Consider the following 27,996-nt stretch of genomic DNA (forward strand, 5'->3'; position numbering starts at 1 on the left):
AGGGAGATAGCACCAACGCATGTCAAGTAAAGTAAAGTAAAATAAGACGGTGAAAGAGGGAGACAACAAATCATGTTAGGGATGTGCAAAATGTATAAAAATATTTATATCGATATTTTGGAATAAAAATAAATATTTATATCGATACTTTTGGAATAAAAATAAATATTTATATCGATATTTTTGGAATAAAAATAAATATTTATATCGATATTTTGGAATAAAAATAAATATTTTTATCGATATTTTTGAATAAAAATAAATATTTCTATCGTGATATCGCCAGGAATATCGATATACTTGAAAATAATCAACAAGTCATCGATAACCCGCTTTAGTTTGAAACTATTTAAACTGGTTTTTAATCAACAGAACTGAAATATCTACATCGCCTATTCAAATAATTTTATTTATTAAAATTAAATGCCGTATATTCCCCTCCTGATTCCAAATGTATTCTCCAACCATGACCATTAAGTGATTTCTGAAAATTTATTTTGATAAATGAGCTTACTCTTACTTTATTCCACATTCTTTAAGTTACATCTGCGGCTCATTATTCCAAAGGTAAACATAAAATGCATAACATAAGGACTTATTCTCTTACATCAAAATACTTTAATCCATTTAATTATTTCCGCCGCCTTCCCTTTATCTTCGGTAAATCCACTTAAGTAAACAAGAAACCAAAGTGTATAATCTGTTTATGTGCATTTGCTTTCTATATACTACGTTTAATCCTTTGCTATTCGGTTTCGTGTTTAGTTAAATAAAAAATATGTCAAATCGTGTATATTCTTTTATGTAAACCTTTCTGTTTTTAATGAAAATGTGCAAAACGACAGGGATAGATTTCGAAACAATATAATGTAGAATCGGTTACGCAGACAAATGTAAACCAAATATACTGTTTCGCGTTCGTATCAGTTTTTTCTTATATTTTTTTTTCGTAGGTTTCCTTAGACTTTTTCCGTTTTCTTTTGAAAATTTAAGAAAATATATATTGTATATATATAGGCGCGAAAATTAATAATTAATTCAACATTTTTATATATACTATATAACTATATGTACTGTGTATGTATGCAGTTTCGGTCGCCGCTATCGCAAATTTGCAGTGGCTGTTCTGTTCTGTTCAAATCAATTATGCATTTCTCGTCGTGTCGCCCGTGGATGGGGCGTACTAGGAATAGTGTTGCGTCCATGGGTCCCTGGGTCCTGGTTGCTTGTTAGCTGGCTTGGTTGGTTGCCTGGCTGGCTGGCTGGCCTAGCTGCCGCAGGTGACTCTTTAGGCGAAGCCAAAGCCCTCGGAGCACTCGTGTATGGCCTTCAGCAAGCAGCTCCGCAGTTTGTCGTATGACTTGTACATGGGCAGATCCAGTTGGTTGAAGCTGCAATCGAGGGATTAATAGTGTTTATAAAAATATATAATATATTTATATAACTTAAGATTAAAATCTTATATTTCTACCACGTAGTAAAAGCAAAACACCCCCCCAAATCCATACTCACCAGGTGTGCGCACAGGGCAATCGATCAGTGGATCGATCGTCCCGATGGATTTGGAACTTCTGAATTCCGTTCATGCCCTCCAGGGAACCGAATCCCTGCAGCGGCACCTTCGATGTGCCCGTGACGAACTGCAGGAACTTGGCCCGGTCTGCTTGGTCGAAACTGCGCAATGCGCGCCAGAACCATTGAATCTGATGAATGGAAAATCACAGTTTAGAGCGGGATGACAGGAGGTAAACATATAGTTGGATATAGATCTCACCTGGGCCGATTTGGAGGTGTACTTGTGGTACTCGGTGTTCGCTTTTAGATCTTCAATGTCAATATCCGGCAGACCGGATATGAGAAGTTCCAGTTCCTGTTCGTTGAATATCGAAATTAAATGCTTTGGAATAATGTCGTAGAAGCCCTCGAGGAATGCGTCCAATCTGTTGGGGAAGGAATGAGACTCCATGTCATGACCAGGAACAAAATGATTATGCCTGCATATACTCACTGCTGTCGGATGGAGCCGCTCATCTTAAGCTGGCACACCAGCTGCACATACTCGAACTTGTTCTCCTCGGTGACGGCGGTGTCGCGTCCGTTTGGCTTGAGATCACGGATCTGGGTGACACCGAACTCCTGCACCTCCGTGGAGAAGGTCAGCTCGTAGCCCAGCGTGGAGATGTCGTTCTTCATGAGATAGTCGAGTCCCTTGTAGAACTCGTAGTCCTGCGACTCCATGTCCGTGTGCTTCACCTGTTTGCCCAGGATGTGCTTGTAGAAGGACCGGGTGAAGTAGCACTCCAGCAACTTGTTGTCGTGCACGGCCTTGGCTGTTAAGACGTAATCAAAATGGGTTATCAAATGCTAATCCAGCAGGAGATTCTCTGAGCAGCCTTACCAATTACGCGGCCGACGAACTTGAAGTAGCTCAGGTGATTTGGATTGGCATGGCTGGAGGGATTGATCATGTAGGTGACGCGATCGCCCGGCGATACGCAGAACAAGGCATACATCGGATTGAAGATCTCGCGCGATATGATCACATACCATTCGCGCAGCAGGCCGCCAGCATCCTGGCCTTCCTCATCTGCGGAAGAGTAGGGAAAAGAGTAAGTAAACCATGGAAGCATTAGAATTTGCAGCTTAAACTCACCCTCGAAGACGATGTAGAAGCGGTTCTTCCACTCCTCCGGCCCCAGGCGGTACAGGACGCGGAACGAATCCTCAAAGACGGTCACGCGACGCACACTGACCGTGTGCTCCTCGCGCCGTATGCCCTCGTCCAGGCGCTCCAGCTCCGTCTGGAAGTACTTCCGCTTGACGTCAAAGTCCAGGATGCGCGTGTGGTCCACCAGCACGGCAAACGGTCCGTCCGAGAGATGTGTGGGCGACTGGCGCAGGATTTGGTTGAGCACGGTGCGATGCTTCTCGGCGAACTGCAGGAACTTCTGGCGATCCTGTCTCAGCTGCGCCTCGTGCGCGCTCAGCGTTGTGTTGGCGGAGCTGCTGGCCGCCAGCGGTGTGTTAGTGGAGGCGTCTTGCATGCGCGGCTCATCTGATAATAATTAAGTAATATAAGTTAATATAAGTAAAAGAAGGTTTCCAGCCACAAACTCACCTTCAAAACTGGCCGAACTGAGGGTGTTGGCGCTGCTAGTGTCATCCATCGAAGGACTATGCTCCTGGGCAGATGACGCGGCTGCGGCTCCCAATCCTCCACCTCCACCTCCAGCTCCACCTCCTCCTTCGCCGCCGACAGCTGCCCGCAGTAAGGAGCCCACGAATCCAGCCAGGGAGCCGCGACCCGACTTCTTGGCAGCGTGGATGAGGAAGAAAGCCTCAACGGTGGGCTGCAGCACCAGGACGGCGAACTCGTCCTTCGACTCCTCCAGCGCCACCAGGCACTCGCTGAGCGTGTGCCACAGCACGTCGAGGCAGAGGATCTGACTGAGAGTGGGTTTGGTCGACTTGCCAGCGCTAGCCGGTAGATGACTGCCGACTCCGGACGAAGCCCTTGGCTCATCATCATCGTCTTCCTCGTCCTCATCACCATCGTGGATGGTCTGATTGGTTTCCATGGGTGGAGGCGGAGAGATGGTGCTGGCCGATCCGGGAGCCATGTCCGAACTGCTACCACCGGAGGCTCCGCCATCGCCCTCAATGTCGATGATGTCGTCATCGTTGTCGCCGACAGCACCAGCACCGATTCCACCGCCCGTGGTCTGTCCATTTTGGGCCTCATACATATCGCGTACCTGCATGAAGATCTTCAGGGTGCGCAGGAAGTACGGCTGGGCGGAGGAGTTGGACATGAGCTTCTTCATCGACGGCAGCTGCAGCTCGCAGGTGGGCTTGGCGTTCTTTGGCGCCGAAATGATCACATGCTCGGCCGTAAAGCGATCCTGCATGATGCCCTCGTGGACGGCCAAGTTGGGCAGGAGGCTGGCTCCCGACACAGTGGGCACATAGCCAGCTGTTGCTCCCGCTGCCCCCGACGTGGAGGCAGCCTGCGAGGGCACTGAGCCGACCACTCCGTGATGGATGTTATACATGCGAATCTCGTTGAGCAGCATCTGTATGGCTTGACGCACCTCCTCGGCCAGTCCCAAAATGGCAGCTGTCAAGTACTGGATGAAAATGGCATTGGATGCCTGCGAGCACTGGGTAAGATTCACAATCAACTTGGCCACGTTGTCCAGGCCTTCGGTGGTGCCACACTGGTGGGTCAGCACCTCGATGACCAGCTGCAGTTGCGAAAAGTTCTTCGAGTAGATCTTGCGCCGTGGCTTCGACGGGCCCACTGGCAGGGCCACACTTAAAGTTGGCAACTGGGTTCGCTTTGCCCCCACATTGCTATCACCGGAGGCCGGATTTCCGCTGGCCGGAGTGGCTTGCTCCTCGTTGTTGGCCGCCAGGCCGTCACCAATCTCTGCGGCATTGGACTGAGAATTCTCAGCTGATGCCGCCGCTGCAGCTGCCGCGGCCTGACCAATGGGTATCAGAGTGGGCATTTGATCGCTCAGCGGCAGCTGTTCCTCCTCCTTGGGCAGCTCGGTGCTAAGCGAGGCGAGCAGCTTGACCAGCATGTCGGTGAGATGTGGTGACCGGCATATAACCTTGTAGGGCAGCATTTCCAGCAACTGGCCGAAGGGCGATTCGCTGAACGAGAGAAAGTCGGCGGTATTCGTCTGCCATTCCCACGCCGGCTGCGAGGTGAGTGGAAACTGGGCCACATTGGCCAATCGCACCTTGGTCTGTCGATCGATGTTCAGGACAACATCCCAGAAGTTCTTGGCATTGGTTTGATACGGCACCGAGTGCTGACTGAGGCTGCCGGTGGACACCTTGGCCGTGGCAGCCGCCTTGGCAGCAGCCGCCTTCGATGTGGAGGGAGCCTCGTCCAGGGGCGTGGCGGGTTTGGGGGCAGGATGATCGTCGAGGATGCCGCGCAGACGATTGGCCACCTGGTAGCGGCAGAAACGTGAGCGGAAGTCCAGGGTTCCACCCGGTGGTACTTCATCGACACCACGTCCTGTCAATCCACCGCTAGTAGCACTTCCTCCTCCTCCTCCTGCTGCTCCTGCTCCAGCTGTGGGCGATGGCATGCCAAAGACCGAGCTCAGTATGCGCCTTGCCTTCACCTCGCGATTGAAGGGCACAAAGCTGGACGGATAGTGCTTGGCCAGCACGAACAGAAGATCCAGACAGTTCCGCACTATCATCTGTGCCGCCTGGGGATTGATGCTGATGCTTCGGGCGCTGCCCTCGTATAGTCGATTGATCAGGAAGATGTTGCTCTTGTAGCCAAAGGCAGCGTCCACGCGCAGCTTCAGCCACTCCGGCTTGCCGCCCGCCTGGCCCGCTCCAAAGTTCGCATTGTCCTCGTTGGTCTTCTGGACGATGCTGATCAGGGCGCTGATGATCCAGTCGCGAGTGGGCTCGTGGTGGCACAGGTTGCGGATGACGCGATGCAGCCGCATGCTGTTCACCTTCTGGTCCTCGACGAACAGGAAGAGCAGGAGGGTGGCCAGCGAGTCCGGATCGAGCAGGATGTTCTCGTCCTCCATCATCAGAAGAGCCAGGGGTTTGCCCATGGTCGGGGCGTGATGTGCGTGGGCATGGTGATGCACAATCGTGGTGTGCTGGTGGTGCTGCGGCTGGGCATTGCCACTGGCGTCATACCAAATGGAGCTGTGCCAGCGTGCCTCGTCCAGGCTCTGAAGCGTTGTTTGGAAACGCGCTGTACGGTGGATAACATACGATTAGGATTTATAATCTTCAAAATATAGCGAGTACGACACTTACACAACGCATTGCTGGGCGGATGGGCGTCCATGCGGGCGCCATTGCGAGATTCCCAGTCGCGACGCAGGAACTGCGCCTCGGCAGCCAACTCGGGCGGCAAACTGGCTATCTGCGACTCCTCCATGTCGGTGAGTATCTAAAGATTTTAACAGAATACAAACGATTAGTTCGAATTCCTGGGGGAAGCAAATCCCAAAACTCACCGCTTGGCGCAGATTCTCGGGCAGGTTTTGGAAGAAGGCGGCCGTGTCCACGGGATCCTCCGGATTGGCGGTCTGTGCCGCCTGGCGCTGCTGCTCGATCCGCTGTTGCATTAGCACCTCCGACTGGATGTTCAGCGGCAGGGCGGCCAGGAACTCGGGATTCACCTCAACCAGCGAGTCGTGGGCTATTTGGATGGCATTCTGTTGCGCCCGCTGACGGATGCGCTGCATGCGCAGATGCTCCTGGATCACCTCCTCGCGCATCTCGCTGGGCAGAGCTGCCAGGAAGGAAGGATCGACGCCCTCGGGCACCTCCAGATCCCCGAGAGCGGCTCGCACCTCGGGACTCATGTCTGTTATGGTGGCTGTTGTTCCACTTGCTCCTCCAGTTGTTACTGTTGTTCCACCAGCGGCGGATTCTTCAGTTGTTGCCGGCGTTTGTGTACTGGCTGAGGCAGCTCCTACTCCTCCTCCGCCCGACTCCACTGACGTTGGCCCTGCTGGCGGAGCCTGTGGGTTTGGCGAAACGGATTCGCTGCTTTCTGGCGTCTGATCCGATTGGTTTGACTCGTTTACAGCCTCGCTGTTTGCTGCTGCTGCGGCTGCTGCCGCCGGAGCAGGTGACTCCTCCCTGGTCCCAACACCGACTGTACCGGGCCACAGGTCATCCTCGGTGAGCACAAACGGCGCCGCATCACTGGGTGGTGGCGGCGGCGGTGGTGGCAGCAATAGCTGATTCTCCTCCGGTTGCGTATCCTGCTGCTGCGGCAATATGCGGTCCAGTATGCGGGGCAGCACGTCCACATCAACCTCCAGGGAAGGTGGCAAGGCAAAGTTTCTGTCCGGGCCAACAACATCCGGGGCTGTGACATTCAGCTGTTCCAGTGCCGCACTGAACATGGGCGTCGGCATGGAGGCAAGCGTCGGAGCTGGCGTGGATGCGGATGCACTGTTGCGGCTGGAAATGGAGCTGTGTGCCTGAACGAGGCGCTGCAGACGGGCGGGTAGGTCGCGATTGGGCCGGGCGTTTATCAGCGCCGATCCCGAAGTGCGCGAGGAATTTGTGTGTCCGCTGGACACTTGCAGGCGACTGCGTACAGCCTGGCGATCGGCCAACTGGAAGAGCAGCAAGTGAGTTTAAATATGTAACTACAAAGCGATGATCAATTTACCTGTAACAGAAGCAGCTCCGCCTCGTCCAGACGCGAGTGGGGTCGCGATGGTCTTCCACTGGACGGCAGGAGTGGCACCGGCGGATGGCGCTGATGCTGCAGCACCGGCACCGGCGCTGACGAAGCGGAGGAGTTCTGCTGCGGCTGTGATTCGGCTCCATCGGCCGAAGTCCCTGCTGTTGATGTGGCGCCTTGGCTATCCTGTTCGTTAGTCAGATCAATCTCCGCGTAGATGTTGAAGGGCAGCTGACTGTGCTGGCGCAAACCACCGCGCTGGCGGGGCGCCCGTGTGGTGGTCTGCGACTCCAGGGATCCACTACCGCCAAGGGACGCTGCAAGGAGGTAATTAAGTTAATACATTTGTAGTTCTCAAGTTAAGACAAGTACTTACTGTTTGTGAAGGAGCCAATGGTTCCCGTCGGCGTAGCTGTGGAGTCGCCAGTGGCACTGGCACCCGTTGCTCCAGTCACGCTACTAGGACCAAAGCTCGAGGGAATCAGTACGGGGATCGAGCTGCGTCGAGTGCCTCCCGTGGCAGAAGCTGCCACCGGGGGAACCACCATGCTGCTGCTGTTTCCTGAGCCCGCGGCAACGGCATTCGCCAGTAAACTGGACGCAATGGAGGCCGTTGCTGTGGGGGCCGCTGTGTTTGATCCCGCCGTTATAATGGAGTTCGTCGGTGCTCCGGCCGAGGCCGATGTTGTCGAGTTGGTGGCACTCGGGCGGGTGGATTCCTCCTGCTTGCGCTGCTGGTGCGTCGTCTTCAACTCCTTGATGAGATGCGGCAGCAGGAAGTGAGCGGCATACAGGCAGGCGTCAGTCTGGCTCTCCATATCCAAGAGCGTGGCCTCCTCCAGCCACCAATGAAGAGCTGGAATGATGGATGAGCAGAAACATTTGGGATTTCGTTCAAGGTAGAACCACTGAAATACTCACCATCCTGAGTGAAGGTCTCCATCTGGGTCTCTTCTGTGGGATTCTGATGTGTCGGCATGCACACACAGTACTGCTGATCCAGATAGAGCAACCGTCGGCGCACTCCGTTCGTGCAGAGCGTGGCATTCGGATGCTGTCCGGTGGTGCCACCGTTTGCGTTGCTTCCGCTGACGCCACCGCCGCCAGAGGCGGTTCCTCCGCCACTTGCTCCTCCGCCGGTGCCGCCGCCGCCACTCACCGATGGTTGTTCGTCCAGCAGGTTGCTCATGTTCTGACCACTGCCAGAGGCACCACCAGTGCGCTCCATCTGTGACATGGTGGGCGTAAGGAAGGGGCTCACCTCGCCTCCATTGGCGTTGCCACCAACAGCTGCTCCGCTGCCCGAGGCACCACCGAGTCCAGAACCGCCAGACACTCCGATGAAATTAAAGTCCGGTGCCATCCAAGAGCCCGATGAGGGACGCAGGGCGGCGGAGGCGATGGCTCCTATGCTGGCTGTTGTTCCGCCCGTCGAGGAGCCTCTGCCGGATCCGCCGGCCGATCCAGAGACGCCTGAACCGCTTCCACCACCACCATTGCCGCCATTTACATCAATGTCCAGGGGTTGGGCAATGGAACTGTTCATCCGCACGCGGAATCCAACCGGCGGTGTGGGCATCAAGCCGCTGCCCAAAAATTGGTACGGATAGGACTCCGACTGGGCAGTCGCTGGACCGCCAATCGGATCGACATCAGGATCTCCATCGGGATCAGCGTCCACGTCGTCGTCCTCGTCGTCCACCTCATCATCGGGATTGGGACGATTGGCGGAGTTATCGCCCGAGGCGTTGACTGCTGCACTGCGTCTGGGACGATTGTTGGACGACACAAGGGCTAGGGCGATGTCTATTTGGTTCTCCAACTCCGATTCCATGACACTCAGGCCCTCCTCGCGATCCTCATCGTCGTTGTCCTCGTCATCATCATCGTCATCGTCCACATCATCCTCATCCTCGTCATCGTCATCGTCGTTATCCACATCCGCATCGTTGGACGCCGTCTCCGAGGATTCAGGCTCATAGATGTGGTCAAAGACCTCGATGAACTGGCGCGGTCGTTCCTCATCCACATCCGTCTCGCTGTGCTCGTCCACATCCTCATCCGGAGCATCGTCATCCTCATCTTCGTCCTCCTCATTGCGCTCATCATTCTCCGTGGAGGCATCCGAATCCGATTCGGAGGTGCTGACGTCGCCCAGCAGCGAGGCGTTCAAATCGCGTGCCCCACTTGGCGCACCCGTATCCGAAGATGTGGAAGCGCCATCACTGCCGCCGCCGCCGCCGATTCCATTGTCATTCACAACACCTGCATTGGAACCGCTGCCACCGCCGCTATTGCCGCCGCCGCCCACATCCACATCAGGATTGGTGCGCAGGCGAGGATCTCCGCTGCCCGAATTGTTGCCCGAGCTGGCCGATCCAGCTGTGGCGTTGCCTCCGTTTTGCTGACCGGATGAGCCGGCTCCAGCGGATCCACTGCCCGATCCGGCGCCACCGCCGCTTCGCGAGGCCAGGCGCAGTCCCTCGCTCTGCAGGAAGTCGTCCCACAGTTGATCGAAGTTAAGCACTGGCCGCACTGGACCACCGCCAGTCGAGGATTGACCGGCTGCCGATGAACCAGAGCTCACGTTGGGCGGGGGATCGTTGGTGTCGCCACCATTGCTGCGCTCCTCGACCACATCGATAACGGCTGCAGTGCCTCCACTAGATCCAGATCCAGATACGCCTCCTCCCCCGACACCGCTCGCTCCAGCACCACCGCCACCCACTCCGCCAGAGCCCGGAGCAGCCGAGTCCTCAGAGTCCACGGCCATCTCGTCCGAGTTGAAGATGAACTCGAAGGCATGTCGCCGATCCGACAGCACATTACGTATAATGTCGCGCAGCACATGCTCGCCACCCATCGCATTCGAACGCTCCACAGCGGCACTGACCGCAGTCCGTGCTGCCAGGCGAGGATATAGTCGTCGGTTGATGATAGTCCCGTAGGTGTTGCCCGCACCCGGTCCGGTTCCACTGCCACCACCGGCGGCATTGTTGCCATTCCCAGTACCATTCGCTCCGCCAGCTCCGCCGCTGCCGAAGAGGATCCTCTTCGAGCCCAGCGTTGTGGTGGACACACTAAATCTGAGCAGTATCTCCATCGGTCGCAGGATGGCCGCCAATGTGCTGAGCGTATTGTGATTGGACAGATCCTTGTACTGGGCCACCTTCGTCAGGTAGGTCATCACGCCCTGGCGCAGGAGAACACGGTACATGTTGTTGCGGTGCATGTGCACCTTGTCGTACAGCATGGGCGACTCAATGAGGTTGGGGAACAGGCTCATCAGGACCTGCAGTCGCGTGTGCTTCTCAGCGGAGTCCGGCTGGGCCAGAGCTCTGGCCACCGCCGCGTGCAGCTCCTCGGCCACATGGACCTGGACTCCGGGCTGCTGGTAGCAGTCCGACAATGAGCAGACTAGCACCCGGGTCATGGTGCTGACTTCGGGCACATGATGCCGCTGGGTTATGGGCAGGAAGCGATCGAGGAGCACGCCCAGGAAGGTCTGCTGCGGTGCCGAGATCAGGGGACTGTCCGCCGGTGTGTAAACGTGGGACAAGAGTACGCGCGGCACCAGGGACTGGTAGGCCCGGGTGGAGTCCGCCAGCAGTTTCAGCAGGGTTGCCCGCGAGATGGTTGGTTTGGCGTGGGTATGTCCGCTGGTTGGGATGTGCCAGGTGCAGCAGCATGGCTCGAACTTTTCCGAGGCCTGAGCTTGGCCAGCAGCTGCCCCTCCTCCTCCTGAGGATTGCTTCTTGCTGCTCACGGGTGCGGGGGTTTCCTGGAAGCGGAAATATAACTAATGGAATACAATTTAGTGAACAAAAGCTTCAAAACTCAAAAATTTCAGAGATTTTATAAGGTAGGTACTATCAAATATTTAAATAGCTATCATCTAAATAACTTTGGAAACATCTTTATTTACTTAAGGCCTGAATTTAAGTTATAATTGGTTAATGTAGTTTAAATAAATTTCGCTGTGTATTGATTCTTAGATTTTACGTATACAGCTGTATATATAATATGTAGATAAAAACAACAAAAGCCCCATCTTATCGAGCGATGATAGGAATACATATAAAACTGATAGCTTCGGTACCACACTCACCTCGTCATCGTGGCATCCCTGGGTCGTGCCCGGTGGCTGATCCGGCTGCAGCAGCTCGGCGGCTCCCTGTCCACGATCCAATGATCCAGTGCCGCCGTAGTGCCAACAGGGCTGCACTAGTCCGTGCAGCAGATCCTTGAGCACGGCCACCGACGACTGCACTTGTGGATCATCCTTGAGCTCATCCTTGGCCGCTGGCGGCGGGGTCGGTGTCTGGGAATGTGGCGTGGCCCCGCCGGCCGCCGCCGTCGGTTGCTGGCCAAACTTGGACTTGACCATGACACGGGCATCGTCCGCCATCGCCGTGCTATTCGTGTTCAGCATATACTCGCCCTTGAGCATCTCCTTGGCGGCGGCCACAAAGATCTGCGGGTTACGCGACACTGCCGACGACACCTGTGTCAGCACGAAGATTAGGTCGCGATGACCCACGGGCACAATGCCGGCTGCCCGCATGCCCAGCACTCGTTCCATTGCCTCCTGGAGCACGGGCGGTGCCTCGAGCACATGGCGCAGGATAATGTTCGCATAGGTGGGAAAGCCCATGAAACTGCAGGCCTGCTGTAGGTGCAACAGCATGCGTACTCCGCCTCGCCGGATGAACACCTGGGCGTTATCGTAGTTCCGGGTCAACCTCGCACAGAGCCGCAGCAGCGAGAGCTTCGTCTCGTTGAGCATCAGATGCGACGGCTGCAGTAGGTCCACAATGCTGCCAATAATGCGGCCACAATCGAACTTGCTCAGGCCCACCTGCTCCTCGTTGAGTATAATCTTCTGGGTGCGTTTGGGTATGGGTGGCGAGCCACCTGGCTGGGATTTCACCTTGGCAGCGGCTGCAGCGGCCGCGCTCTTTTGCCGCGACTTGCTGCGCGTCGTCATGGCGGCAAGCGGAGATCCGCCACTGGCACCGGTTCCACCATCTTCATTGGCTCCCTCCTCGTTGGAGTTTCCAGAGCTATCCTGCTGCGTCTGCGACTGCTGGCCATCGGTGACGCTGACTAGCTGGCGCAGGGAAATCAACTCATCGGAATGCACGGTTCCCGAACCGTCGGGTGAAGTGCGCACCACGCGATTCAACATATGCTCCACCTTGTGCAAGACCATTGGATTTTGCAGCGAGGTAATGGCCTCGCTGAGCTTCAGAGCCGGGCAAACGGGACGATGTGTGCCGGATGCCTCGCTGACCTGGGTCATGCAGTTCAGGCTCACGGTGCAGCGCTGTCGTCCAATGTTGATGTGCAGCCAGCGTTCACCGGCGGCGTAGGCATTCCGGATCAACTCGTTGTTGGCCTCCGAGTAGGCATTCCACTTGCCCGTGGAGGCGTCATACCAGCGCCACACATCGCTGCTCACCGCCCGCATGTTGGCCTTGCGCTGCAAAATGTGGCTAATGCTGTCGATGGCATCAATTAGATCCACCAGATTTTGCACCCATCGGGGAACTGTCGCCCGCTGCTGACCGTTACTCGAATCGCTGGATTGCTCCAGCATCCACTGGCTCATGCAGTCCAGCAGCTTGACCAGCGACACCATGGCATCCTGGGCGGTTATCGCCTCAACCAACGGCCGGTGCATATCACTGTAGTTCTCCTCGAGCAGCAGCGTCGAAGTCTTGAGGCGCACAAACAGTCGGGTGGCTGTCATTCCAGTCAAACATTCCTCCAGGCGTGTGGCCTTCGAACCGGTTGACTTGGATGGTTCAAACAGCTGCAATGTAAAGACCACCCACTGGATAATGTTGCGCACAAAGTTGGTGACAAACACCTGCTTGTTGAGGTGATTGTGGCGTCTGTACAGCACGGCTATCAGGTCCGCGGCACTGTTGACCGTATCCGGTATTGCCTCCATGAACTCGAAGGCCCTTGAGATGGCTTCGTCGCAGAATCGATCGAAGATTAGCGACGGCATCAGCTTTAGGTGTTTGTAGTCATAGCTGGAGTTTGCCGAAGCGGAGGATTTGCTTTGCGTCGACTCTCCATCCGCCGGCAGATCCATGTCAATGTCCATTGTGGAGGCCGATGGTGGTGGCGGCGGCGGAGGAGCAGATCCGCCCGACTGCCCACCAGTGGTGGACAGGGCGCTGGCTTCCGGGTTGTTAAGCAGGTAATCGGTGGCCTCCTCCAGGGAGGCATTCGTCCTCAATGCCTCGATCACATGGTAGTGCATAAAGCCCATGTCCGTCAGCGTCTTGATGTGATCCGCATTCAGACCATCGTCCGTGCTACGGATGTACAGGTTCTCGAACTTTATCTCCTTCATCCGCGTATGATAGCGGTCCAGCAGGGTCTGGTGTGACTTAATCAGGTGCTTCAGGATCAGGATCATGGTCTCGAACATGCTCGGCCCGTAGTTCGGAATCGGGCGTCGTGCCCAGATTCTGCGCAGTGCTTGCATGGCCAGCTGGTGGATGTGTATTAGGTAGAAGACCGGCTCAAATGGCACCGAATCGGGCAGATAATTAAGCCGTGGGCTCATGGTGTACGGCGAGTCCAACATGGCTCGTGGATTCACCATCTTCTCGAGCAGCTGCAGCCAGGCGTCGAGGAACTCACCAGTACCCTCCGGACAATCGCGCTTGTCATCCTCGTGGGACTGCATCAGATCCTCCATAGAGGCCCACTGATCGAAGTCGAACTTCTGGGAAACATTATCCAGCGACAGGGCCCAATAGAACATCTCAAAGAAAGCCTTCAGTCCGTTCTCAGCGCAGAATTGTGATATCATCAGGTGGAAGGCGCTGCGCTTGTCGTCGAACAGCATTGGACCCGTGAATCCCACCGAGCAGATGAGGAAGGTGAGCTTAAGCTTCGGCACGGGCTTGGGCAAGATGCTCTCGTGACTAAATCCGTTCACCAGGATCGAACTGAGTATGCGGGCTATTTCGCGCGCCTCTGGCGTAGGAACTTTGTTGATATTACTGATCAAATCGTTGATGCGACGCTGCCGCGTCTGTGGCGATCCCACCGATAGCTTCACCAACGTGCCCAGCAACTCGGCCAGTGCTCTGCCCAAGCGGGAACTGGCTGCCAGCAGGGATTTGATGTATCGGAACTGCTCCTCAGGTGTGTACTTTGTCCGGAATTCCGCAGCGCGCTCCAGTTTCCTTGAGAGCTCCGCTTCGGTTAGGGGGTCCGCAGTGCCCGCTGCCGCCGACATCTGGGCCGCAATCTCGTCCCAGATGAGATCCGGATGCTGGGTGGGCTCGTCCGAGCACAGATTCAGCAGAATAGTGCTCTCCCACACAAGCGAGATGTACAGCTGAACGAGTTGCTGCAGCAGTTGGACTCCGGTCTCACGATTCACACCCCAGCGCTTGAGAAGAATGGCTCGCATGTCGTTGGAGGCGTTGCGACAAAGATGCACCAGCATCACCACATAGCCGTGCACAAAGCTCATGTTGTGCAGTATGGGCGTGTACTCGGCGTTGGCAAAGCCATCCTCCAGCCGCTGGCAGCAGACGAGCTCCGCCAGCAGGACACTGCCGCCGGGAAAGGTGAAGTGCTTGATCAGTGGCTTCAACTGAGCCACAATGTCGGCCAGCTGCTTGAGCGCCACATCCAGCACTTTGGTTTCTTGCGCCTGGCTGAGTATGGCCTTGCAGACATTGGCCACCGCCTGTGAGGTGGTGGAAACTGGCGAATCCACCGGTAGATTGGGCAGCGACAGCAGCTGCAGTATGGGCTTTAGTCCCCCGTGGAGCACAAACTCGCGACAGTGATCGCCATTGGGACTGTTGCTGAATATCGCCTCAATGAACTTCATCACGTTGAGAATGTAGTCGATTAGTGGTATGGCCTCTCGTTCCGGTGGCGTCACCACTTTGACGGCCTGCGATGTGGCTGCTGGTGTTCCCGAACCTCCGGCTCCGGCTACACCTCCAGCCTGTTGTGTCCTTGGTGTGGTCGCTCCTCCACTTTGACCCGGAGTCGTGGGTTGCTGTTGCTGCTGCGAGGCTGAGCTCATTTCATCATCATCGTCGTCGTCATCGCCGCTGCTGTCGTTCGTATCAGCTGCACCCTGGAGCACGGAAGCCGATCCTCCCGAGCCAGCCACCATGACCATGGGCGAGGGTGTGGAGGCGACGTGATGGGAACCGCCATGGCTGCCGGAACCTGAGCCGGAGCCACTACTCTCCTTATTCGCCCGCCAGCAAATGAAACTGGGATCGGAGCCAAGGCGGACCAGCTCATTCAGGAGCCGAACAATCGCCTCCGTGGCATCGGTTCGCAAATACGGATGATGTTTGATTAGATCGTCCATGGCATTGCCCAAATTGGTAGCCGTATCGCCCAGCGGATCCGAGGAGCGGCGCCGACGCATGGCCACCAAGTAGTCCGGCGAAAGCAGCACCTTCAGCACCTTGTCGAACGGATCGTAGGAAAGGAACTCAAACAATCCGCGCTCATTTAAACACAAGGCGGAAAATACATTGGGCAGGGATCCCAGCACCTCTCGGGTGGCTGGCACATCCTTTTGGAGCAGCGCCTTTAGCATCACACTGGTGATGCCCAGATCCTGCAGCGAGGAGAGCAGCGATGGTTCGTTGAACACGTACACGGTGACCACATCGGTGGCCAGCAGGAACAGCGAGGGGCCGTAGTACTCCGCATTGGCTATGATGTGGCGCAGCGACTGGGTGAGACTAGTCTCCATGATGTTGCGCATGTTGCTAAAGTGGGCATGATCCTGGATGCTCTTCTTCAGGAAGTTTAGCATCGACTTGAGCAGCGCCGCCCGCTGGGTGACGCAGGATGGCTTCTTCGGCGCCAGGCTGCTCGGCAGCTGCGAAGATAGCTCCGCCTTGCGCTCGGCCAATGGACGGGCGTAGTAACTGTTCGTGGGATACATAATGGCCGGCGGACGGGCGGCACTTCCATCTCTGTTGATTAGTCCTATGATCGGTCCGGATGCACCTGAAGCTCCTCCTCCGCCGCTGCCGCCAGCCAGGCTGCGTGCTCCCCCTATGTCCAGGAGTCCCGCTCCTGATCCAGCTCCTCCACTATGCTCGTGATAAGCTCTGTAGGCGCTGCTGCTGGCACCGGATACCCCGTCACTCGAATTCTCGCGACGCGGTGATCCACTGCCACTGGCAACGGAGGTATTCTCTCCGGCGCCGTCTGGAAAATTTAGAAAGAGTAACCAGAAAGGAGTTTATACAGTGTGTTTGCTCATCAAGGCAAGTAATTATCGTTAAAAGATAAAGTTTACCTACAGAAAAGTAATATTTGTTTAAAAATAGTCTCGATAAAATGTTATCTAGGGACAAGTACCTATCCTTTGCTTGTGTTGCTTAATATATTTAGGATTTTAGACCCCAAAGATTAGTCTTAAATAAACATATTCTCTATACATATAGAATAAACAGAACATTGAAGAGCTTTTCATTAAAAGAGAACCCTTTTCGATAAAATTCTAGCTAGGTACAAGTCGTTTGCATAAGTTGCTTGATATATTTAAAATTCAAGAACCGAGTTTAGTTATAAATAAAGGTATTCCCCTTCAAAGAATCCCCCTGACTTTTGTCACCACCCACCTTCCACATCCTCGTCGACTTGGTCCAGCGAGGTGTCCAGTTTGTGGTCGTCGCGCAGCGTCGACTCCTTAAGCGTGATGCCGATGTCGGCCAGTGCCTTGCAACAGCTCTTGATTTCCTTCTCCAGCCGGTCAATGAACACGTTGAGTCCATTGTTCTGATGGAACCGTGCGATATCTATATTGGTAATCAGGTCGATCACCCGCACCGCCCGCGTCACGAACGTGATGTGCTCGAGGTCGACTCCCGGCCAGCTGATGACGCACAGGAGGGACTGCATCATGCCGCTCTTAACCAGCGCAGAGCCGCCCATTTCGTAGCTGGCCAGGTGGTACAGCAGCGAGAAGAGCGACGTGGCCAGGATGAGTGGGTAGCGCTCCGTCAGCCCATGGGTGGTTAAATTATCGATGCAGTCACGCACTAGCAGCGGCAACGTCCCGCCCTGCCGCTCGGCTCCTGTATAGTGAACTATCTTCATCAGACGAGATCCGGCCCTGCTGCACGGAAAACAAGAAAAGACAAGCAATTATCGGGGGAACCAAAATCCAGACAACCAATCGCTTACCTTGGCACATTCGGATTGCGATCGAAGTGCAGCATGGAGGTGAGTGTGCGCAGCACTGCCGCCCGAATCTCCACGAGATGCACGTCCTCTTTGTCGATCAGCTCGCACAGCTCCTCGCCGAAGCCGGCATATAACACCTTGTCCGTGTTGTCCTGCAGGGCATTGGAGTAGATCAGTATGGAGACGGCCTGAAGGCGCGCCTGGACGAACTGGAGACGCAGTTTGTAGTTGTTGAAGCCTGAGATCAAGCGCACCCGATGAGCAATGCGCATCTATGGGGGAAACAATGAGAAGTTGGGTTAGTAAATAGTTATATCAGATGTATAAGTCTGATGGAATTACATAAATTAATATTGCATTTTAAGAAACACACCTTGATTGCCTCACTGGGCTTTGAGATCTGTCCGGCAATCGTCTTGATCACCTCGGGAGCTGACGCCGTGTGGCAGAGGTCCATCATGTCCGGGATTTCCAGCTGGGCGGCATGACCGTGCTCGTCCACATAGTCGATGCACAGCTGGTAGAGAAATTCCAGCTTTGGCTCGCCAATGCAGCAGTCCTTGAGCGACAGTCCGTAGTTGGGATCACCCCAGCGCTAAAACCAATCATTATTTATAAAAATAAAAACAATGCCAAGGGACAAACTTAACCCACCTCGGCTATATTGAAGAGCTTGACGATCAGTAGCTCTTTTTTCTCGAACGGCAGGCGGGGTATGAAGTTGCTGCGCTTGGAGAACATGTACAGCAGATTGAGGACGGCCAGGACGATGTCCATGTTCTGCGAAGAGAGCAGCACCGTCAGGTGCTCGATGGAGTTGTAAAGGTGCCGCGAGAAGGAGTGCTCAATCAGCAGTGTGGTGAAGTTAAGCACGTGCAGCAGCAGTGTGACATCCTGGGAAGGATAAATAGGGTAATATATAGAACAATGTTTCACAGAAGGATATAAAGGAGGTCAGAATTGGATAGCAAAACATATGCGATGCCCTGCGATATCCGATATAGACTTTTATAAGAACTATAGAGTTCGCCTTGGGTTTAATATTTCAAGATTTAGATCGAATTAAAATCAAGTTTTCGAGTCGAATTTTGAGATAGGATCTTTTGAATATACTTAAATTTTTAAGATTTTCCATTTTTGTACATTTAATAGGGGAACTTTAACACTAGATGGAAACTTGGGGAAAACTGAGACTTTTTCGGGGATACACTGCGGAAAACTAACCGTTGTCCTTACCGTTTCCTGGAAATTGGTGTCGCACTGCAGCACGAACTCGTTGGCGTTGACATGGCGCGACGCCTCCTCTAGGATCTTGTCGAACCTGTCGAGGATCTCGATCCAATGGTACAGCTCGCACTTGCCATAGATCCACACATGGATGGTGTCGAGGAACTCGAGGAGCTCGGGCCGCGTTCGCCGCTTGGTCAGCTCGTCGATGAGCTCACGGCACTCGGCCGTCAGCTCCGAGGAGCCCTTCTTCAGCTTCACCGTGTCCACCTTCATTGCGGCAGTTGTTCCGGGAGCCTCTGCAGCCTCTGGAGCAGCAGGTAGCCACCACTGGCGGTGGTGGTGGTGGTGCTCCCCCTCCGCCTCCTCTGCCTCCTACTCCTCTAACCGCCTCCTCCTCCTTCGGTTGGCTGGGCTTCGGGTGGGCGGTTTGTATACAGATTGGGTGGTTTAGAGGCGAACAGTCGTCGGGCGTCGATTGTTTATAGGTTGGGCATCGAGTTGCGGTTCAAAGGTATACGTCTGCGTGTTCAATAAACTGCAAGTGATTTTGGAAGGGTTACTTGTTGAGGTCAATTTTGTGAAAATGTATAAAATAAAACGCCAAAACAAAACTAAGAAAAAAAAAAAATAAAACACATGCGTTTGTGGGCGCTTTGATTGGGAATAGTAATTTGGATTTTTGGGTTTTTCTTTCACTCTCTCTCGCTCTTTCTCACTCATTCTCGTCCTTTTCGTATTTTCGCAAACTAACTGCACCTGTCAGCTGAGCGAGCCCGACTTGGATTTCCGATTCAATTGTTGTTTTGCACTATTTTCTTTCACAAACAGACACCACACACACAAATACACACATTTCAAACCCCTGCAAACATTTTCTATCGCAGAAGACACACTTTAGTGGCTTTTAGAAGTTGGAAACGATCGTCTGCAAATTGCATCCAAAGTCACATTTGGGGGACTTTAAAAAGTTTCACTGAAGTCACTTCTGAAAGTCAAGCAGAAGTGACACTCCAAGTGTCAAATTTTTTACGACAGGATTCACTTCCTGACAAAGCATACAAAAGTGACTTTACCAACACCTTTTCCAATTGGAAAACGTTTAATAAGAAAACAGTCTTTCTTTTTTATTTCACCTTTAGGGTTCTTGCGAGTTGTAAACACAGTCCATGGTCTTGCGAATCCCACAGCCTTTCTATCTTTTCTTGAACAACCAGAAGTGATTCGGAATATATTCTTTTCCCGCACAGATTTTGTTTTTGAAAATGTGTTCTTTCCTGTTTCTTCCAGAAGTTACTAGGAAGTTACTAGTCTATATTGCCGATAGGCGATAGTTTTCTTATCCAATTGCTTGCAGGGACGCAACATGTTTGAGCGAAATGTCAAATGAGCGCCAAGCGCAGAAAGGTGCAAGGCGAAGAGAGTGAGAAAGGAGAGAGAGACAGAGAGCGAAAAGGAGGAGAAGCAGAGGAGAAATGCGTAAGTCAAGGTTGGCACAACAACAAAACAGGAGACTGCAGCAAACTAAACTCCTTTTTTCACCCAAATACACTCACAATACGCGTTCGAAAAAAAACACGCACTCTTTTTATGCCAATTTTCCCCTTAATTCACAATAAACAAGTGAATATGAGAAATGTACGCATGTATGTGTCTGCTGCTTCACCGAATTTTCATTATTGCAGCACTAACAACAACAACAAAAACTCTCTCTCTCCGCTGCATTTCTCCTTCCTTTCAGGGCTGTTTCAAGCTCAAACATGCTCTCTTTTTTTCACACGCGAAATTATAGCGTATTTAAAAAACTGAAGAAAAGTACCGTGGCTGTAATACAACACACAAAAAAAAAAGAAAGAGACCTACAAAAAGAAATTGCCACAGTCAGAACAGAAACAATGCAGTGGGTGAGCGTTTGTCTGTGTGCGTGCGTGTGCGAGTGTGTGCGGGTTTGTGCCCGAACTGGCGTTGGTGTGCGTGTGTCTGTGCGTTCACGGAAATACGGCTGGCGATACTCACAATTATATTTAACTGCAGCATATTGCTGCTATTGTTATTTCGATCTAAAACGCTCTAGTTTCGGTAATTTAACAATCTCGGTTTTTGTGAAATGAAATTTCCACAGACAAAATGCAAGCATAAACAGTGTGACCACGCACCGCAAACGCTCCAATCCGCTCCAATCGGCTCTGCCTATCGATGGCTATCGATAGGCTCTGCATTTTATTATTTTTTAACAAAAGTGTTGAAAAAACTTTTATCAGTTTTTGTGGCAGATTTGAAAAATTGTAATATTGAATAAAATTTAAGTTGAAACTCGCAGCTTGGTGACTTTCATATGAAAGTGGCCTTCAGTGTATCGATAGTTACACTGCAGTATTAATGAAAATTTAAATTTTAATAAATAGTGCACTTCAACAAAATCTTTTTAAATTTGTGTTCAAAAATAAAAGGTACATCTTATGGAAACAAAAAAATCGATAAGACATCGATATCTTTTTTAATTTAGTACAAAACCCCGCATAATTTTTAAAAAAAAAATTTTAATTCGATTGCTTAAAAGGTATTTATTTTATTAAAGTTATATTTACAATTTTGTCATTTATGGGAATAAACTTTACTAGAATAGACTAAACTACAAACGGGTTAAAAATGCTCCTCATCAAGAGCTTGCTGTTTCCAGAACAAGGACTATATAAACACGTAAATACACGAACTAGTTGACTTTAAACTAAGCTTAATGGTTAAAAGGTATGTTGGAGCTGCGTGCTATTGACCTCGGTGCTCTGGAACTGTCCAGTTTCCGCCTCGAACAGCACCTGCTGGATGCGCAGCTTGGCCACGGACCGGGAGTACGAATCCGAGATGGTGCGCAGCTGGGAGGCGATGCTCTGGCCGAAGATCCCAAGCTCATCCTCGCCGGCGGAGTCGAGACCCAGGCTGAACTTCGGTTTTCGTTGTGCCTGCGTGCTGTTGAGCTGCTGAGAATGCGCCTGCTGATGGTGAAGATGCTGCTGTTGCTGTTGCTGCTGCTGCTGCTGCTGCTGCTCCACCAAACAGAGTGAGGAATCATCAATGATTAACTCGTCCTTGCCGCAGCGAGCCTGGTCCGCTGCCATGGAAATGATGCAGCTGCTAGCCGGAGGCTTGCCATGGTCTGGAGGACCCTCATCCGCCTCGCCTTCGGTCTCCTCGTCCTCCTCTTCCAGCGCATCCTCGCTCATACTGATATCAGCGGCGGCAGTGAAGAGCAGTTTGCTCGAGGGCGTCAACGACTCCTTCGTTTTGACCGCCGTTTGCGGGGTTGCACTGGCATGCTGGTTCTTCGCCTGCAGTTACAACATACATTTAACCACAACAATCAAAGTGGACTGCCAAAACTCACCCTCTTGCAGTGGGAAAGCGAAACGGAGCGCAGGAAGGAGTCGGCCAGCTTAAACCAAAACAATTTGGGCTCATAGCTCCGGCCCAGCTCCTTCTCGCGCATCCAGATACGCAGCTCCTTGGAGTAGACGGTGCGCACGCTCTTGATCTTCAGCTTGATGTCCACCACGGTCAGTTGGGGAATCTTCAGGGATCGGATTATGGCCTCGTAGGCCTCCTCCCGGGACGTGCGATTCTTGTACGAGTCCATCTGCGAGTTGTAGAGGCACGGCTGACGGCGGTAAGCCTCCAGGAACTCCGTGATCGGGATCTTGGTTTCGCTTAGTTTTGACATGGCCTATTTGTGGCCGTTTTGGGCCAAATCCTAATCCTATCCTATATAATCAACAACTTTTTGTTTACCCCGATTAGTGTGGCCAGGCGTGGGTGGCTTTTGTATGTGCCCCACTTCGGTGGTGGTTTTGCCGTTATATATCGCTTCCAGTTCTCTCCCTTTGAAAATAAGCATGTTGCTTTTCTAAGTTCATATATATCTGTTGACCAACGTTTGATTTATCTATATCTGAAAATTTCATTAAATTTTATGTTTATGTTTAGGTTACTCCGCTTTATTTCTAAATTGTTGAAAATGCCACATACAATTTTAGCAACAGTGGGAAAGGTCATAAATTGTGCTGCTTTAATGAAATAAGTTGACAACTCTGGTTGAATTGCTAATATTTCTTAGAATTGATATTGAATCGAACAGCTGATAGACAGCTGACCGAATAATTTAACAGAATTTAACTTGCATTTAGAGCGAATAATTGCTTGTTTTCTTTTTTTTTTTACCGACTTTTAATTTATTCCTAAAAACTTGTTTCTTATTTCTAGTGTGAAAACTGTCCCAATAAATGTACTTATTGTTTTTTAGAAAAAATGAATCCATATAAATATAAACTGTTCGCAAAATAAAATAGTGAACAATAAAAAGTTGTAAAGAGTAAATTTTTTTGAATAAAATATATAATTAATTTAAAATAAACCGATTGATAGTGTCGGTGTGCCCAGCACTCGCAGTGTGACCCTGCCCCACTGGCGACCAAAATCCTCTCCCGCTCCGCGCGTTCCGTGCAAAACGCCACCGCCACCACGTGGAGCCTTTCTCCCGTTCTGTTCCGTTCAGTCGTCTCTCTCTTTTTCTACCGAAAACGGTAACAGCAGCAGGCACTTTTCAGCAGCTGCTCCGTGCGTGCGTGTGTGTGTGCGATCCGAACCGATCTGTTCCGTTACGTTCCGTTACCGCTGCCGTTGCGTACCGCTACCGTTGTCCTCCGCAGGATAACCGCAACTCCTTCGTGCTCCACTCGCTTGTTCCCCCAATTGCTAGCCAAGTCCACGCCAAGGTGAGTAATTGCACAGTGTCATCGTCGTCGTCGTCGTCGTCATTTCGCCGTGGAAAATTCAATAATGTGCGCAGCGCAACACACATGCAGTTTCCCGTTTCTGCGACGGCTGACTGTGCCTGTGTGTGTTGGTGTTCGGTGTGTGCGTGTTGTAACCTCAGCCAGGTGTGTGCGGTGTGTGCGAGGGAGAGGGGGCGATGCCAGATCGTGCGATGCAAATTTTCCGCATTTCCCTAAAGTTTCCCGCTGCCCATAGATGATTCCTTTGTAATCCCCGGGTGTCCCAGTGAATCATCCATGCATTCAGACATCCCGGCCAGATGAAGAAGAGGAAGAAGTATTCCCCTCGGCAACAGAGAGGGAGTGCGTGTATGTGTGAGAGGAAGAGAGAGAGAGAGAGTGAGTGTGCGGAGGGAAGGCAGAGAGCGGCACAGTGGAGCGCCTTCAGCACAGTGGAAATTTTTGAGTTTTTGCTGACGCTGTCTAATTTTAAAATTTAGTTCAGATTTCTTTTGTTGAAACAGTTGGCTACACGCGATCTGTGCGTATGAAAGTGTGAGTGTGGGAGGAAGAGAAGAAGGGAGTCGGAAATCTAAATCCAGAGGCCTTGAACGTGATCCTGACTCTTGAACAGTGCTGCCCATCGAACTAAGGGCTAGGGACACAGTGCTGCCCAATAACGCAGAGAATCAGCTAAATTTACCTTGAACTTCTGTTTAAGGTTAAAAATTGCAAGAATTTTTAAGTTAGCTTAATAATCCATTAGGGGAAAACAGTCAGCAAATAATACAACTTTGTGTGCTAAGCAGAGCAAACAATTCCAGTCGTATTCTATGAATATTTAATGGAGTTGATAAAGTTTGAAGGGCAAGTGGCTTTTCCCACAAGCGAATTTTTGAGTTGCATGGTCTTAGTATCCCTGGATAAGCGAACCCTAGAGGTGTTCATAATAGTAATTTCTTAAAATACTGGTTAACTTCTATTGGACTAACGATTATTACATGTTTTTCGGTTGTTCCAGTTATCTGAACAAATAAAGAACATATATTTACCACAATAGCTTAAATCGGCAATTCTTCATCGTTCTAGACTCTGGGTTCTTTTGTTTTAATCTCTAAAAGGTAATCAAAAAAAAAATACAAACGTGTCTGGCTTTCGTAGATAAGGAAACCACAACATTGCTAGGAACCTGTTCCGGTATTTTGACCTTGTAGAAAATATCCATCCTGGTTTTTACTGCATTTTTAAAGCAAATGCTTATTTCTTTATATATTTTTTAATAAAATAAAATTCAAATTCGTAGCACCCCAAGTCTGGGAAGTCTATAGTTTTGATTTGCTGTCATTACTTGTGCCGGCTGAAAAACACACAATATCGAAAAACTTTGGCACAGCAAGACCGAAATAAAATCCTCGAAAGAGAACAAAATACCAGTTAAGTAATTATTTCCCGATTTGATCCACTTGCAGCCGGAAGAATGTCATCCGCCGCAAAGAAACGCGACGCGCAGAAGAAGAAGGATGCGCGCAACAAGAAGATCCAACAGATACCCTCCACGAAGAAGGCCAATGGTGCTCCGGAACGCGAACTGACCGAGGAGGAGAAGCTGTGCGCCAAGCTCGAGGAGGAGGCCCGGATCAGTGCGGAGGCCCGATCCTGCACCGGATCGCTGGCAGTGCATCCGCGATCCCGTGACGTCAAGATCGCCAACTTCTCGATCACGTTCTTTGGCTCCGAGCTGCTGCAGGACACCATGCTGGAGTTGAACTGCGGACGTCGCTACGGTCTGATTGGCCTCAACGGATGCGGCAAGTCCTCGCTGCTGGCATGTCTCGGAGGCAGGGAGGTGCCCGTACCGCCGCACATCGACATCTTCCATTTGACGCGCGAAATTCCGGCCAGCTCGAAGAGTGCGCTGCAGTGCGTCATGGAGGTGGACGAGGAGCGCATCAAGCTGGAGAAACTGGCCGAAGAGCTGGCCATGAGCGAGGAGGACGATGCCCAGGAGCAGCTGATCGACATCTATGAGCGGCTCGACGATATGTCTGCCGATCTGGCGGAGGTCAAGGCGGCCCGCATCCTTCACGGTCTCGGCTTCGACAAGGCCATGCAACAGAAACAGGCCAAGGACTTCTCTGGTAAGTGAATATCCCTGTGCCCCCGAATCTATAAACTTATTCATTTTCTTTCTCCTGCCCTCCAGGTGGTTGGCGTATGCGTATCGCCCTGGCCCGCGCTCTGTTTGTGAAGCCCCATCTGCTGCTGCTGGACGAGCCGACGAATCACTTGGATCTGGACGCCTGTGTGTGGCTGGAGGAGGAGCTGAAGACATACAAGCGCATCCTGGTGCTCATCTCGCATTCGCAGGATTTCCTCAACGGTGTCTGCACGAACATCATCCACCTAACGGGCAAGCGGCTCAAGTACTACACGGGTAACTATGAGGCTTTTGTGCGCACACGCATGGAACTGCTGGAGAACCAGATGAAGCAGTACAACTGGGAGCAGGACCAGATATCGCACATGAAGAACTACATTGCTCGCTTCGGTCACGGTTCCGCCAAGTTGGCGCGACAGGCGCAGTCCAAGGAGAAGACGCTGGCTAAGATGGTGGCCCAGGGTCTCACCGAGAAGGTGTCCGATGACAAGGTGCTCAACTTCTATTTCCCATCGTGCGGCAAGGTGCCGCCACCCGTGATCATGGTGCAGGTTGGTATTTATTTTTAATCGATCATAGATAATGGTAACTAACGATACTTTCTGCTTGCCATAGAACGTTAATTTCCGTTACAACGATGAAACACCTTGGATCTACAAGAATCTGGAGTTCGGTATCGATCTGGACACACGTCTCGCCTTGGTGGGACCCAACGGAGCCGGCAAGTCCACGCTGCTGAAGCTGCTTTATGGCGATCTGGTGCCCACCTCCGGCATGATCCGCAAGAACTCGCATCTGCGCATCGCTCGCTACCACCAGCATCTGCACGAGCTGCTCGATTTGGACGCCAGTCCGTTGGAGTACATGATGCGCGCCTTCCCGGACGTCAAGGAGAAGGAGGAGATGCGCAAGATCATTGGTCGCTACGGACTGACAGGTCGCCAGCAGGTCTGTCCGATCCGTCAGCTGTCCGATGGCCAGCGGTGTCGCGTGGTGTTCGCCTGGCTGGCCTGGCAGGTGCCGCACCTGCTGCTGCTTGACGAACCTACCAATCACTTGGACATGGAGACCATTGACGCGCTCGCCGATGCGATCAACGATTTCGACGGAGGCATGGTGCTAGTTAGTCACGATTTCCGTCTGATCAACCAGGTAAGCAATCAACATACTCTTTATAGTTCATTTTACGATTAATTAATGGAAATGCCTGTTAATCAATTATGGAAATCCATTGTATATGCCCATTTGTAATCGTTTTCCTTTCCCTTCCAGGTGGCTGAGGAGATTTGGGTGTGCGAGAAGGAGACGGTGACCAAGTGGAAGGGCGGCATTCTGGACTACAAGGATCATCTCAAGAACAAGATCACCTCCGAGAACGAGAAGAAGGCCAAGGCGGGAAAGTAGATGCTATCTAGTGGATAGTTGCCAACTCCCACACACCCGCACACACACAGTCGCGCACCCACTACCCCCAAACACCCAAAACACCCCACAAACCATCCACACAAGGACATTCAGACCACTATATCCTTCCTCTTCAATAGGCGGCGGGTGATATCCGGATTTTGGGCTGCCCGCACGCTCGTCGTAATTCATTCTGTGCGAAATTAGTCTTGAGTTTACACTACGCTATAGTCAAGTCATGTAAACAGCAATTCGATCGGCAAACAACCGTCAACAATAAATCGAAAACAACCAATCCTAAACAACCATACATAATAACACACCACTACCGTTGAAAACTCAACAAGAATACACAAATTTTAGCTGAATTTTTTTCATTTTATGTGTCGAATTAAACTAAATAAAAATTATAAATATATAAATATATTAAAGTGGACAACAACAACAACAACCAGGAACTACAACTTATAAATACAACCAACCAACTACAAAACAGCTTGTGATCTTGCGCTTATATAATTTCGTTTAATTCTTCGCTAGGTTTCATATATAAAAACAAAAACATATATATATAAAAATATATTTTATTTTTTGTAATTTATTTACGCCTTAACTATATTTACACATTAAACAATTAAAACTACAATAACAAAAGTATGTAATTAAAGATCTGATTAAGCGAGTCGAACCAAAATGTGTGAGAAACGATGTTAAACTGCCCTCCCAAATCCGAACCGTGATTTTGTTGCTCGCGGATTAGACAAAGACAGCGTGTGCTTAGCGATTCAATATTCGATTTAAATTAAATGAAACAAACAAAACAAAAATACAGGCAATGGAAGGATTAATGGGTATTACATGAAACGTACATGCATATACATATATGAAAATTTACAAATTACATAAACAAAAAAGAAAAAAACAAGATATTATAGGTTATTTAACAAATTGGAATTGTAAACTCCAGCGAAAAACAAAACGTTTTGTATGCAAACACAAAAAACAAGAAACATATACAATGCGATATAGAAATCTAATCA

General features: G+C 51.4%; 3 protein-coding genes across 5 annotated transcripts; 1 reads left to right on the forward strand and 2 right to left on the reverse strand.

The window, feature by feature from the left end:
- Nucleotides 1-473: 473 nt before the first annotated feature.
- On the reverse strand, nt 474-20,798 carry LOC119556643 (E3 ubiquitin-protein ligase HUWE1). Of its 3 annotated transcripts, none has more exons than XM_037868973.1 (19): nt 20,645-20,798; nt 18,638-19,166; nt 18,056-18,295; nt 17,775-17,996; nt 17,402-17,673; nt 16,837-17,330; nt 11,304-16,420; nt 8,117-10,994; nt 7,572-8,051; nt 7,181-7,512; nt 6,009-7,124; nt 5,806-5,941; nt 3,119-5,740; nt 2,654-3,055; nt 2,399-2,587; nt 2,009-2,330; nt 1,775-1,940; nt 1,513-1,703; nt 474-1,391 (listed from the first exon to the last, which is right to left on the reverse strand). In XM_037868973.1, exons 2-19 carry the CDS (start codon nt 18,902-18,904, stop codon nt 1,289-1,291), a joined length of 15,549 nt encoding a protein of 5,182 aa, XP_037724901.1. In that variant the 5' UTR covers nt 18,905-19,166; nt 20,645-20,798; the 3' UTR covers nt 474-1,288. The 3 variants fall into 3 exon arrangements, with proteins under 3 accessions (XP_037724901.1, XP_037724903.1, XP_037724900.1); XM_037868975.1 differs by having other exon boundaries at nt 8,117-10,976; nt 16,837-17,333; XM_037868972.1 differs by having other exon boundaries at nt 16,837-17,333.
- A 374-nt stretch (nt 20,799-21,172) lies between these two features.
- On the reverse strand, nt 21,173-22,431 carry LOC119556608 (AF4/FMR2 family member lilli). The gene is made up of 2 exons (XM_037868921.1): nt 22,011-22,431; nt 21,173-21,954 (listed from the first exon to the last, which is right to left on the reverse strand). Exons 1-2 carry the CDS (start codon nt 22,341-22,343, stop codon nt 21,370-21,372), a joined length of 918 nt encoding a protein of 305 aa, XP_037724849.1. The 5' UTR covers nt 22,344-22,431; the 3' UTR covers nt 21,173-21,369.
- A 738-nt stretch (nt 22,432-23,169) lies between these two features.
- Nucleotides 23,170-27,993, forward strand: LOC119556213 (ATP-binding cassette sub-family F member 2). Its single transcript, XM_037868193.1, has 5 exons — nt 23,170-23,394; nt 24,864-25,532; nt 25,598-26,103; nt 26,168-26,704; nt 26,825-27,993. Exons 2-5 carry the CDS (start codon nt 24,872-24,874, stop codon nt 26,954-26,956), a joined length of 1,836 nt encoding a protein of 611 aa, XP_037724121.1. The 5' UTR covers nt 23,170-23,394; nt 24,864-24,871; the 3' UTR covers nt 26,957-27,993.
- The last annotated feature ends 3 nt before the right edge of the window (nt 27,994-27,996 follow it).

This window comes from Drosophila subpulchrella, chromosome X, assembly GCF_014743375.2.
Source record: "Drosophila subpulchrella strain 33 F10 #4 breed RU33 chromosome X, RU_Dsub_v1.1 Primary Assembly, whole genome shotgun sequence".
Lineage (NCBI taxonomy): Eukaryota > Metazoa > Arthropoda > Insecta > Diptera > Drosophilidae > Drosophila > Drosophila subpulchrella.